The 14,684-nt window shown below is 48.0% G+C and overlaps 1 protein-coding gene across 4 annotated transcripts in view; it reads right to left on the reverse strand.

The window, feature by feature from the left end:
* Positions 1-14,684, reverse strand: part of Slc25a48 (solute carrier family 25 member 48) — a 39,174-nt gene that overhangs the window by 10,000 nt on the left and 14,490 nt on the right. For 3 of the 4 annotated variants that reach the window (XM_047556689.1, XM_047556687.1, XM_047556686.1), the window contains 2 exons: positions 13,143-13,401; positions 1,333-1,590 (listed from right to left, as the gene is read on the reverse strand). In XM_047556689.1, the coding sequence (XP_047412645.1) occupies positions 1,333-1,590; positions 13,143-13,401 (517 nt within the window). The remainder of the gene's footprint in view (positions 1-1,332; positions 1,591-13,142; positions 13,402-14,684) is intronic. The other variant, XM_047556688.1, reaches the window with a different exon arrangement.

Genomic DNA, 14,684 nt, shown 5'->3' on the forward strand with positions numbered 1-14,684 from the left:
ACCACCGAAACCAGCTTCCATTTCTTGATTCCTCATTACAGCACAGCAGAATTTGTCAGAAGTATTGAATATATCTGGGTTCTCTGATTTCTTTCAACCCGTTGTCTTTTGGTCTCACTTAAATCAGGTTTTGGGGATTTTTTTGTTGTTTTTTTTGTTTTGCTACTGGGGATTAAACTCAGGGGTGCTTAGCCACTGAGCCACATCCCAACCCATATATAGATGTGTGTGTGTGTGTGTGTATACACACACACACATATATTATATATATATGTTTAAAAATATTTTCATATGTATATATAAAATTATATATATAATTTTGAGATGGGGTCTTTCTATGTTGCTTAGGGCCTCGTTGCGTTGCTGAGGCTGGCTTTGAACTTGAGATCCTCCTGCCTCAGCTTCCTGAGCCTCAGGGATTACAGATGTGCACTACTGAACCCAGCCTTAAATCAGATTTTTATAATTCATTTCTCCACTGATATGGCTCTCATCAAAGTCCCCAGTGGCCTCCAGATTGTTAAATGCAAGCCATGTGAGCATAAGTCCTACAATCCTGTGGTGAGGGGGCTAGTTTAGCAAAGAGAGGGGTGTGGCTGGGGAAGAGGAAGTAAAGGGAGAGGAGTAGAAAGTGAGGTCTGAGGGGTAGCAAGAGCCAAAGCAGAGAGGGCCTGGAAAACCGCTGGAGGCTGTTGATTGTTAGCATAAATGAAATAGGGATATGGTGCAGAGTTCTGAGCAGCAGGTTAAGTGACAAGTCCACAGTCACAAAACGAGTTAGTGTGGATTTGAACTTGGATCTTTCTGCCTGCAGGGTCCCTTCTGTTAAACTAGGCCCTGAACTAGCTGTAAGACCTTGGGTGGGCTACTTAGTATATCTGACCCTGAGTTCTCTTATCTGTGAAATGGGGAGATGGATTCCCACCTTCTAGACCTCATAACTTCCTCACCTCAGGAAGGTTGGCACTGAGCAGATGCAGGTGAGCCATGAGACCAGATTTCCTTCCCACAGCTCAGCAGTCCCTGACAGAGTATGTGCTCAAAATATGTCTGTTGTCTGGAAGTCAACGATCCCACATGGGGACTCCCATTCTCACGGCTCCAGAATGGAGGGGATGAGAGGGTGAGGCGGGTCATCCATCACTCCTAGCTCTTTCTTGGCTGTTCTAGGTCTGGCACAGAGAAGGTACTTAATGAAGAATTCCAGGATTTGTGGCTGGATGAGTCCTGCCTCCCCTGTGGCTCAGAAGGGCGTGGTAGGCTTCATCTCTGTTCCCTGTTCCATTTCAGTGGCTGGCCCAGGGAGAGGGCTCCAGCGGCTGCTGCTCTTACCTGCCATGCCTCCTGCTAGCCACACGGCACAGGGGCTGGGACTTGCGCAGGCCTCAGGCGTGATCCACTCACTCAGGAACACATAGGGGATAAAGTAGAGGCAATAGCCCGGTATGTCCCTCAGCAGCATGGCACTGGCCCCCCGGTACAACCCTGCCAGGCCCTCGGTCCGCATGATGGTTGCAATGCAGTGCACCGGTCCCTGGTAGGCTGGCTGCTCCCCAAGAGCCACTGCCCTGGACTTCAGACTGAGGTTGGCTACAAAGACAGGGGCAAGAAGATGGCATGTGACCCAAGAATGAGAGACTGGCCATCCCTGATACTGGAGCTGGTGCAGCTGGTGACAATTCCCACTCATGGGGTTTTACCAAACCTTCTTGTCCTTCTTGGCAGCTCATAATAGGATTTGGAAGACCCAACAAGGAACCCCTGCCAACCTGCACAGCTGGATTGGAGACAATTCCAGCCAGGTGATAAAGTGCAAACTGCCTTAGGATTCCCAGGGCTTTCTGATCAACCATCACTATGTCTTTCTAAGCAGATGTGACTGAAGGGTACCTAGGATCAATGATGCCTAGCCACACCATGCTCCATCTTGAAGCAAAGCCTGGAAAATCTAATGCACTGTGTGTGTGTGTGTGTGTGTGTGTGTGTGTGTGTGTGTGTATACGTGCATGTGTGCATCTGTGTATGCATGCATGTGTCTATGCCCAAGGTAGCACCAAGTATACGAGATTTGGAACCAGTATCCTGGCTGCAAATCCTAACTCCACCACTTACCAACTTTTTGATCTTGATAGTCAGTGCTTTCATCCTGTTTCCTTATCTTTAAAACAGGGACAGGCTGTTGTGAGTTAAATGAGACAATACATGTAAAGTGCTGGGCTTGGTGGTTAGCATATTGTAAGGCTCCATAAGTGATTGAGAGATTATGATACTGACAGCGAGGTGGCTGGTAAGAATCAGACACAGGAGCCCATGGCTGCAGGGCTGGGCCTGTTCACCCTGACTCACTCAGCTCTGGCCAGGCTGTGCCCTAAAACAGTTCTGGGGCAGCAGTAGAGCCCTTGCCGCTCCCTACCCTTCATCCCCGCTGCCAAAGTCATGGCTCTGTCTCCTTTTTGTCTTCTGTGCTGGCAATGGTGGCCCATGTCTCTGGCTTCTTCGAAGGTTTAGAAGCCGGCAGAGAAAACTTTCCCTTTTACTTAGTCCTGCCAGTTGCTTCCCACCTGCCTCCCTGAGGGTCATCTTCTTCCCTGCTTCAGACCTGTTAGCACAGCTTTGGCTCACAGCCAGAAAAACCTTCCAGTCCTGAGCAGATACAGTGATTCTTCTCAATGTTCCCTTCTCAAGAAACTAATATGACATGGCCAGGAAAGAATTAGAATGAAGTCTGCCCATGACCATGACACCACTTTGCTACCTGTGTTTAATTTCCGTACACCATGTTCCACTCTGGTTTCACACAGGCCTTAGGACCAAACACTTGGTTTCATGACTCCATAGTCCCCACTCGAGGTTTGGGATTAAAGGGCAACCTGGACTTTCCTCTGGACTTTCCAGAAGTCTGTGAGGTCAGAAGGAGGTTTCTATTTGCCTGTGCAGTGCACTTGAACACATTCATCCCAGATTCCCATTCATGTGTGGAGAAGTAAGTGACTCTCTGATATCCATAGTAGGCCAACCACAGTGTGAACAGGTCACTGAGCCCAAATCACCTCCTCCACAGTGTGTCCCATAGAAGGTGATCAGGGTAAAGTGAGCTTTGTGGGGCACAAGTTTCTTTGAGCAAGATCAGATATTGTGCCCACTGAAATTCACTAGCGGTCATTGGACATCACTCAGGACCCAGTGCCTGAGTCCCTCTGTGGCTCAGCATCATTTCCATGGGAACATCTGATCTGAGTGGGTCCCCGCACTTTGGCCTCCCTCCCAAAGCATTGCATCCCATCCTGACTATTTCCTGGGACATCCTGGGAAGTTTGCCCATGACACAGAACAGGTGTCAATGTCCCAATGTATAAACTTTTACTAGGCCATTTTCATCTCCAGGTAACACCGACCTGAACAGGAGTCAAGGTTTCCATGAATCAACTAGGAGTTTGATGTGACCCTCAGGAGTTACTGATTGAAAGACAGAGTTCAGAAAAATCATCGGCTTGTTTGGAGGTACAGATATTGAAAAAACACTTGCAAAATCACTACTAGTTTTGTCAACAAAAACCTGTATTTTATTCTTTAACTCTCCAAGGTAAACAATAAGGAAATTCTCTTGTATTCTGCTAAATTTGCCACATAAGAAATCCAGAATTTATTGCTTGAGAATTACCCATTTATGACTATTAAAGCAATATAATTTTCTTTGTAACTACCATCACTAGGAAGCTGACACAGCTCTGCACTGACACAAGTTTCTAACCATTAGTTAGGTTCAAGGTCACAACTAAAATAATAAATTTACACTAATTCTTATTTTTAATTGAGTGGCAATAGTTGGAGCAATGGAAAACTATGACCAGATCAAGCTATCACCCCTGATGAATTTATAAGAGAGGTTTCTTCCAGAAAACAGCAGTATTTCCCAGGTGCTCCATGGACTGGAAGGTATGGTGCAGAACCCTCGGCTGAATCAGAGATTTGCTAACTCAAGCAGTGGACCAATTTTAGTTCGGGAAATTTTTAGAAGGTAACTCTTGGAAATACACAACAGAAGTCTCTGGGCTTGCATGCCAGTTGTCCAAGGGCCCTGGGGAAGGTCACAGGATGCTAGAAGTTTGAAACTGATCACTGACTCCAACCTCTTCCTTCAGGGTTTGGTTTTAGGGGACATGTGTGTGTGAAAGGACTGATGTAAGGTGTATCTTTTTCTAAAGTAAAACGTACTTAATTTCTCTATCCAGAATTTTTTATTCTATAATGATGAAAATATAAATCAAATTTTGATCATATCTTATGAGTGCTTTGCCATTGAGACCAGTTATTTTTATCTTTCTCTAAATCAAAGGTGTATTATCTTTTACTATGATAGGAATGAATTATATACCTCAAAAACTCAGGAGGCCTGTGATTCCTTTCTTTTTCCAAATTCAACTAGGGCCAACTTATGCCCCCAACACCAAAACTGGCAGGATGGCTAAAGTCAGTGGAATTGGCCCCCACCTGCTCCTCACCTTCACCTAGGAATGGGGGACCCCCACACAGTGCTGAAAGAAGCCCCCCCTGCAGGCCCTCATCTCATCAGCTCGGTCCCTGTCATTGCTCCTTTGACCACATGCCCTGGACATCTGGCTTTACTGCTTTCCTTAAAGAGCTGGTGTCTTGCTCACTGGTCTGCCTGGGCCAGAGGTCCCCTTGAAGGCAGGTGCCTCTGTCGGTAATTTTGCTTTTGGAGGAGGGGTCTGACTTTGATGCTGCTGTTTTCTGAGCATGTTGTTTCACCCTTCCTGGGGCAGCAAACTTCCTGATGATAGGAATCGTACACCGTGGCCTGTTACAGTGACCCAGTGCCTGAGTCCCTCTGTGGCTTAGCATCATTTCCATGGGAACATCTGATCTGAGTGGGTCCCCGCACTTTGGCCTCCCTCCCAAAGCATTGCATGCTCAATATTTAGCAAATGTTGAGCCTATCTGATGCTTGGACCAGAGACTTTAGATACTAAATGGAACTCCAAAATTATGGTCCCACCTATAGCACTGATCTAAGGGGTCATGGGGACACCCAGTGATGTGGTGGCATGAACTCCAGAACAAAGCTGGCTGTCATCACCTCCTTGGTTCAGGCTTGGGTTTGGTCATGAGCAGTCTAGTAGACCCCTCAGATCACTTTTCCAGGACATAACTAACTGGGAAGCTCCTACCCAGTACCTGTTTCTAAAGAGTCCAGCAGTTTTCTTAGGGCATGAATGTTTTGAGATAGGCAGAAGCTTTAGTGGAAAGAGCCCTGCATTAGAAGTTGACCAGGATTCCCATTCCTGTTCAGTTGCTATTTATTGTCCAACCCTATGCAAGGGACTCGATCTCATTGGGTCTTTGTTTCTTTATGTATAAAGGCAGGGCCTGTCTACCTTCTTGGATTTTGTGACCCTCAAGAGAATTTTGGCAAATGGCACTTTACTAAAACCTGTGTTGTTCAAATGCACTTTACTCAAGGCAAATAGTTATCATTCCTATGTTTATTACCCTGTCCTGATGTGACTCGATATTCTGGAAGTTCTGGACCTGCCAACCTCAGGCATCCATGGCCTGCAGCCAAGCCTGCTGCAGGAGATCACTGGTGCCCACACAGAGCCAAGAATGACCAATACTGGCATCAAGTCCAGAACCCAGAACAATACTTGCTCTTGTCAATTGATTTAAAAAACGAATGATGTGCCACCACTGTATGAGACTTTTAAATGGTATATTATATTGTTTTTACCTTCATTGATCCCTGGTAACCCTGTGGGACTACAGTTTGAAAGACTCAGTCAGAATCCAAGAACAGTTTTATTAAGATTTTTTTTAATCTTATTTTTTTAACTTATTTTTATTTGGTGCTGAGGATCAAACCCAGTGCCTCACATATGCCAGGCAAGTACCACTGCACTACAACCCCAGCCCTCAAGGACTTCTTTTGAACAACATGGCTGTATGCCTGGCCTCTCCATAAAATTTCTCCCTCCACTCCTAGGCTGCCAGTGCCCCAGCCTCACTTCCTGTTTGCAGCCTAAAGCCTACATGGGAGGTGAGAATGCCCAGACTGTACAGTCCTGGGTTATCTCCAGGTGTGTCTCCTGTCATACTTCAAGTGTTACTACTTTTCCAGAGTCATCTTTCTTTAGGAGTTGAATGGAGGCAACTCATGTCACCTGAGGGGTCTACCATTGATAGATACTGCCCTGTACTGGGAAAGTCTTGAAAAATCTTCTGTTCCTCCCTGAGGCCAGTCTGCCTCGAGAAGCATGTTCTTCTCAGTGGCCACCCATCTTCATGGAAGCAATAATATCATGTTGCCAAAAAGACAAACCAGGGCACTCAGGACCTCAGAGTCATTGCTCAAGACCTTCCCAGCTGGGCCTCTCTAAGGATTGAGGGAAACCAGAGAAATGGTTTTGCCCCATTTTGGCCCCATGCAGATGCTGGAACAGAATTAATGACGTCACCTGCTTAGATCCACTCTCGGCTGACCCTCTCTGCCACTGGCCATTCAGTACACCTTATCTCCTCTTGGCATGTCCAGAATGTAGGGCCTTCTCCACAGATCTTGAGCACTCCGTCCCTTTCTTCACCCAGAATGTCTTCCATATGGTGGAGCCAGAACTCCTGACATCACTCTTCAACTTCCTTCTTCTTGCCCTCAAAGATCTCTGCTTTTTCTTTCCTTTTTCTCTCTCAACTTGAAAAAGAGACTCCCTTCTCTGTCCCTTTGTCTTTGCTTCCAATGTCACCTGACTTTAGCAATTGTCCCTTCTTTGCTCCCCGCCCCACCATACTCCAGTGATGCCAGCATCCCAGGGCCCTGTTCCAGGGGGCCGTAGAGTTGCATGGCCTAGGGAAAATCTCTGCCTCATCTCCCAACAACAGGGTGTGCATCAACATGTCGCACAACCTAAGCCTCAGTGTCACCACCCATAAAATAAAGGTACTGATCCTGCCTATTTCTCAGAGTCACCATGAAGTTTTAATAATGGAACGTGCGTTAGCACAGTATGCATGGTACAGGCTCCAATATTAGTGAGCTCATGTTAGTATCGTTGTTACTCTACTCCCTCTCAAATCCTTCCGTGAGTCTTCTCACCCGTGGCCATTCTCCCCTGTAGCTCACCTGGCTCTGGCATCTGATGCCATGACTTTAACTGTTAGTTCTATGCCTGGCACAGCTCTGCCCACACCTGCAGCCTGACCCTCCCAGCTGTAATCCCACAGGCACCTCACCCAACACGGACTGAGCCAGACCATCTTGTCACTCAAGCCTGTTCCTCTAGCCAGGTTGCAAAACATCAGCATCAACAATAAGCATTTTCTGATCATGACTCCAGGCTAAGCTGTACCTTGCACGTACCATCTGCCCCCAAAATCCCTGTGGGGAGGGCCTCCTGTCCTGATCATTGCCCTGTTTTGAAATCCTGGGTCAATTTTGACGCCATCCTCTCCTGCCTGCTCCTAGTGCCATGCTTGGTCATGTTCGTTCTACACCATCAAGGCCTTTGATCAGTCATTCTCTCTACTCCATGCCCCTGGCTCTGGGTTGGGGCGGCAGCCTCCACACACACCTCCACTCTTCTCACCACCTTCCCACAACTTCAGAAGACCAGATCCATCTTCCTACAGTGCAGCTCTGGTTGGGTCATTCTGGTGTCCTAGGTGTGTCTTCTGCATAGAATCTCAGCCTATCCTCAGCTAAGACACCCAAACTCCTCCCAGTTCACTCCCTGATGCCTCCAAGTCTACCTTCCCTGCACTATGTACTTAAACAGCTCCTTCATCCTGCATTTTTCTGCCACTGAATCTTGCTCTACATTGCTCCCTCAAGACAAAGCATCCTTCATCCTGAAATCCCATCTCTAAATCCTACCCTGCACTTGAAAATCTCATCCATAGCTGCTTCTTCTCTGGTGCCTTCCTGATTTGTACAAAGTTGGGGGTTCTAGAGCTTTCCATGGTTCCTTCTTATTTCTGTATACATCAGGATCCCCACTGGACTAGTGGCTCCCCAAAGTCAGGGGTTGTACATCTAGCACCTTTGCTTTACCCACCCCACCTGGCTCAGCACAGCAGCTCAGCAAGTGTTCATGAATGAAGGATTCTAAGAGTGAATTCCACCAGGTGTGATATGCAGCCCCGTGTCTCCTGCTGGGCCTTGTGAAGTCACTAGGACAGTCAGCACAGTTAAAGCTGAGTCCTCTGAGTTCTGTCCTCCTGTTTTGTGAGGGTTTTGTGACCTGCACTTTAATTAGGCCTTTAATGGAAACACAGACCTGAGAGTGAATGTCACTGGCCATCAGCCTCAAGGGTGGGACTTTGCCTGGACAGCAAGGAAACTGCTGACCCCAGGACCCAGCCCCAACTTTCAGCTCAGGCCCAGCAGGGCACCCAGTTAGGCTCATACCCCCAGAAGGTTATAATAATATTAAAAGAGAGGGTTTCTTCACTATAAAAGGCATACCTGACTGATCTGACTGAACCCAGGTCAGCCCTCACTGCTTACCAGTTGGCAGAAGCCCCAGGAGAATACTCTGGTGAACTGGAAGAGTCTGCACGAGAGCTAACCATCATTGAGTGTGCAATGGTAGTCAGTGCCAAGTGGAAGTTCCCTTTAAATTTCAGCAACTGCTGGTATAATTTGCTAAAGCCCTTCTGAATAACAATTTCACAATATGTACCAAGAATCCTAAAAATGACCACACCCTTTGACCTACTCATGAAACAAGGAGCCCACGCATGGAGGGAAATAACTGTAAATGAAGGCGATTCTTTATAAACAAACTTGCTGATCACATCACTGTTTTGGGGAGAAGACAAAATGTAAACAGCCTAAGCAGTCACCAGTAGGAAGATTGTTAAATAATACATTTACTGGGCTGGGGTTGTGGCTCAGTGGGGGAAGCACTTGCCAGTGTGAGGCCCTGGGTTCCATCCTCAGCACCACATAAAAATAAATAAGTGAAATAAAGGTATCGTGTCCATCTACAACTAAAAAAAAAAAGTCATGGATTTTTTTCCCTCCTCCACATACAAAATAATATGTTTACTAATAGTACAGCTAACAGTACAGTTAATTCACATTTTTAATATGCCAGACATCATGCCAAGATATTCACATAGGATACATCATCCCAGTATATCCCAGTGAGGAAGCAGGTGCCGTCACTATACCTGCTTGGCAGATAAGGAAACTGAGGCGTGGTGATGTTAGGTGAGTCATCCTCTTTCTAGGCTTTGGCGGAGGTAGTATTAGAAGCAGGTAGTCTAACTCGAGAAACTCAATTCTTACCATGTGATACTGGCCCTCCCAGTGTGTGTGTGTGTGTGTGTGTGTGTGTGTGTGCGTGTGTGTGTGTGTGCGTGTGTGTGTGTGTGTGTGTGTGTGTCTATTTATGGAATATTGCACATCCATTTTAAGTTTTACACATTGATTTTAAGTACTTTTAATAACAAAAACTGTTGAGTTTGAAAGGATATAAAATTGTCTCTAGAACACGAGTACGACCTCTGACAATCTTTAACCTCAGTATATGGAATAGGGAAAAGAGGCATATTAATGTGGCAATAGTGTGTCCACTTCTGGGTTGTATTTGGGAGGATGAGCATTTATTACCTCCCTCTCCCTTTAATGTTCTGTGGTATGTAAATTTTCAGCCTGGGTCACAACCAATAGACCATCAGGAAGAAATCACTAACTCTCTCCTTGCCAGTACCCCCAGCCAGATGAGCTGGGCTCTCACCTCAATGTGGCTTCTGGTCTACCTGTCACGTGTCTCAAAGCAGAGAAGCTAAGGCCTCTGGCACCTAGCTTCAGTACCTCCTGACCCTCACATCACATAGTCATTACCCTGACCCTGGCCTGGCAATTTGGGGGTAAAATCAGAAGCCAAGAAAGATCCCACTAACTGTGCCCAAGGCTGCCTGGAAATGCCCTTGATGGCAAAGTCGCCATCCAGAGAAAGGTCACCCAGAACAGAGCTTATGAGCGTACAGCTAGCCCCAGCCTCATTCCGTTCAATTCACATAGCTTTGGGCTGTACTGTGTTTTGTTTGTGTTTGTTTTCACTTCTAATTGAATTACCTGACAATTTTCAACTGAAACACCTCACAGGAAAATCCGAGGCTCCAAGCACATTAGGCCATGAGGCAATAGTCAGGTGGAGCAGAGTCACAGACATGCCCTTGGATGGATGTGGGCCCAGCTGGCCACAGTGCCCACCAATTCCAACCACGTCCCAGACACCACAGCTGACATACTGTGCCTGAGCTGCTTTCAAACAGCAGAGGGAGGCAGACAGTGAAATGTGTGCTGTGTTCATGTTTCAATCGAAAGAGGAAATCTGGTAAGAGGGTCAAGATCTCAACAAAAATGGAAGAGAGAACCCTCCCTGGGTACCTCTGCTCACTGATGTGACCACCCTGGTCCTAGTGGTCTTTGAGTTTTCCACTTCTGGCCTAGAGGGTTCCTGAGAAAGACGTTAAAGAACACTGTATCCTTCATCTTTTTCTGGAGATTCCTGGCAGAAATGATTGCCTCTGGATCTTGTTAGCCTCCCACCCCTTCCCCAGAAACTGACACTGTCAGGCACCCTTAGTCACTAGAGGCCTTGCCCTGAGCAGCTGTAGAGGGAGGTGAGGAAGAGCAGGTCATGCAGAGAGGGCAGCCCAGTGCCATGGATTCAGACCCATCCCTGGGAGCCATGAGCTGAGCCCATGCTTAAGCAATAACGCTTTAGAGACATGCTTCCCGGCCTCCTCTGCCTAGAGTGGAAGCAGTTCTTGTGCATGAAGACTTTTGCAAAGATTGAGGTGGGCTCGTAATAAGTACCCAAATAAGTGCCTCAGCTTCTCCAAAATCTGTCCATGGACTGGGAATCAGACCTCCTGGATCTGTACTCCACGTCCTGCTAGGGCAGAGACCCCCGTTACAGAACCTTTACTGCCTCACTCTCAACAGACCCAGTGTGGCTAGAGTGAGGCAGGACAGGCCGGCAACAAACCCTCTCAAGAAACTCAACCATAACTTGCCCCCAAATGTCCCAAGCTCTCTGGAGGATGGGATTTCTTGAGAAATATCTCCCTTGGTGTCCACACTGGCCAAGAGAACACAAGTACAGGTCTACTCTTGTTTCCTCCCTTAGAGGGAAAAATGCAGGTGAAGAAGGAGGTGGGGCTGCTCTCAGGAGAACATCTCTGAGCCTCTTTCAGCCTCTGGACCCCAAGGAACTTTTAGACTTAAGGAGGAGTTTCCTCCTCTGAGACCAGGGCAAGCACTTCTGAAGTAGACAGGGAAGACAAAACAGTAAGCTTGGGAGCCAGGACAACTGGGTTCTGAATCTGCTCACCATGTTCTTAATTCCTCTACATCTTTGCTTTCACTCCTGGGGACAGGACCAATCAGCAGGTTTCAAACATTCCAGGGAGGTACAGACCTTTGATCAAACAAAGTTGATGATGTCAAGTAGATAAAGGTGAGGAGCTGCTTGTTCCATATCTCCCTGGTGGCCCACTGTACTTCATCTCCCCACATACTGACAGGACTGTGCACACTGGGTGGTGACACACAACCTTGGGGCAGCCATGCCTCAGGCCCTCCACCTGTCTTGATGAGGAGCATCAGCACCATGTTCAGAGCAGGTGTGGCCCTCTTCTGGGTGTCTCCTGGGCAGGGGCCTGGGTATTGAGTTGGGATGTTCCTGACACACAAGTGAACCCAGCCTCTGAATGTCCTCACGTGGAGGACTTCAAGAGGCTGCCAGGGAGACCTGTTATCTCTGAGGTAACAGGAGGGGACCTCAGGTCCAGCCCTTCCACCACACAGAAAGGGACACAGAGGCCCAGGAAGGGCTGTTTCTGGCCTGGGGAGACTAAAACTTAGTGGAAGATCTGAGAAGAAAAGCCCAAGGTATTGAGATCTATCTTCCAGGTTGCCCAGCCTGTCTTTCCTCCAGAGCTGGCACTCACTACTCTGCTCACCAAGCACCCTCTGTTCTTTCCTCCCTTCTTTGTCAAAGCCACTCCCAGGAAAAGACAGAAAGCTTTCCCAGAGAGGAGGAAATGAGCCCCCAAATGTCCCAGGCCTTCTGGAGGATGGTATTTCTTGAGACATATCTCCTTTGGTGTCCACACCTGCCTCACTCTACCCGCACCTGATCTGTAGAGGGTGAGGCAGAGAGAGAGTCTGTCACTGGGGGGTCTCTGCCCTAGTGGGAGTGGAGTAGAGATACAAACCCAGGAGGTCCAACTCCCAGCCCACAGACACAGATTTTGTAAAAGCTGAGGCAAAGGTGATTTGGGTACTTATTACTAGGCCACCTCAGTCTTCGCACAAAGTCTTCATGCACAAGAAGAGCTTCAACTCTAGAGGGCAGGTGGGCTGGAAGCCCATCACTAAAGCACTGTTGCTTAAGAATGATCACAGTTCATGGCTTCCAGCAATGGATTTCAATTGCGTGGCTTATGCTAAAAGAGTAACCATGATGCTCACCAGCAAATGAAGCTCTAATGGCTCTGAGGGCCAGGAGCCATTGAGGGTGGGGAGAGAATGGCCTGGAGTGTGGGGCAGGCAATGCTAGGACCATGGACTCTAGAACAGGATGAATGAGTCCCAGCTCAGCCCAGGGACAGCATCATGAGGCTGAGAGCCATACAGTCACACAGGCTCCATGCTTGGATTAACTGTAAAATTCCTAACCATTTTTTTTTTTGCTTTTAACAATCAGTCCTTGCATTTTCAGTTGGCACTGGGTGCTGCCCAATATATAGCTGGTCATTGCTCACCAGTCATTAACTGTTCTGAGAAACAGTTTTCTCTGGGAACCTTAGTCTTCTCATTTGTAAAACAGATAATTGTAGCACTTGGCTCATGGAACTGTTACAAAGATGAATTAAGTGAACACATGCAGAGTTCTCAGCGGGTACCAGTCACATAACCTGTCAGATACTGAAGACTAGACTGATGACAGATACTATTACAGCTAGAATAATGAGAATACAGACTATTATGTGATAACATGAGTGCCCTGCTCCATAAAAATGATGTTAAAAACTCCATCCCAGATTTGGCCACCAAGGACAGGGTCACAGGTACCCCCAGACACCAGGCCTTCCCTCCCCTGTCCTCTTACCTTCCTGAAATGGCTGTGTTTGCATCTGCAGACGGATCTTGATGAGGTCCACAGGCCCGCCCAGCCCAACAGAGACCATGCCAGCCACCATGCTGGCTAGGAGCAGGTCAGACAGGCTGTGGCGAGGGCTGGACTCCAGCTCCCCGCAGCGGTGTTGGCTGAGGAACCGCTGTGTGTTACTGAAGACCCCAAACACCACTGAGTTGTAGACAGCGATGCTGGCCAGGGGGAAAGACATGCCCTTGAAGAAGCCGAACACCTGTGGGGAGACCCAGTGAGGGAAGCATGAGGCCCAGGGAGGCAGCCAGGCCCCCTGCAGGCCACACTGCCCTGACCTCCTGGAGCCTGCAGGCTCACGGGGGAGACTCCCAGGACTGACAAACCACTATGTTGGTGAACAGCCTTGAAGAAGAACCTGATGGGACAGGCAAAGGCTGCTGAAACTTAGGGACAAGCATTCCTGCTACTGAGAGGGAACCACTTCTGCTCAACGTTTTGTCTCCTGTGTGGTAGCATCTAGGCCCGGGACCTGTATCTGCTGCTGCAATGGCAATGTCTGGGACTGGCCCAGGGAAATGTGGGTAGCCTAGGGGGAAGTGGGCAACCACCATACACACCTCCTCATTTGACACTCAAACATTCTCTGGTCATTTGCCATGTGCCAGACCCTGGGGGACAATAAGAAAGAAAGTCTTCACTCTCACTGAGCTCACGGTCTGGGGATAGGGCAATTGAGCGCAATTGCAGTGCAATCCACTAAGCCTGTGGTGAGGGAGAAGAAGGAAGTACCCCAGGGCACATGGGCCAACCTATAGATGAGGCCCCTGAGCATGAATGTCTCCTGACAGAAGTGATTGGAGAGGGAAGCCTCAGAAGACACCAGAGGGGCCCTGGGCCTGCATAGGGGGCTAAGGAGAGGTGCTGTAGCCTGGGGTCAGTGTCCTTTCTATACTGCATTCTCAATGAACACTGCACATGGGCTCTGAGGAAAACCAGAAAATTCCTCAGGTCCTTGGAGGACTCAGGGCAGCACCAGGTGCCAAAATAAAAATGTTCTAGGAATGTTCTAGAAATGTTCTAAAAAGCCACTGTACAAAATCCAGGCTGTGCCCAAATTCAGTAATCCTGACCACATGTGCTGCACCCTAATTACCAGAGACAGAGACCTCACACATATATGCAGACAGACACACACACACGTGCACTCACCCCACCTTCAGCTCTTCCTCCGTAACAAGGCCCTTCAGATAACTGAGGACATTGCTTATCCAGGAGCTGTGGTATTTCAGAGAAACCACCCATAGTCCCCACCAAAGCCCCAGAATGGGGACACTGGCTGGCAGACTCTGTGAGTGCCAAAAGGGAGACAAATGGGAGACAATGGATGCCAAAAGGGAGACAGACTCAAGGGCTGCCTTTCAGGGTACTTGGTGATCACCACATTACCCTAGAACACCAAGTACTAGGTTTGCAGTGCTTGCCCTGATTTCAAAGCATCCAATCAGGAGTTAAAACACCCTGATGCAAGATGCCCTTTGTCTG

The sequence above is a fragment of the Sciurus carolinensis genome, chromosome 6 (genome assembly GCF_902686445.1).
Source record: "Sciurus carolinensis chromosome 6, mSciCar1.2, whole genome shotgun sequence".
In the NCBI taxonomy this organism is placed as follows: Eukaryota; Metazoa; Chordata; class Mammalia; order Rodentia; family Sciuridae; genus Sciurus; species Sciurus carolinensis.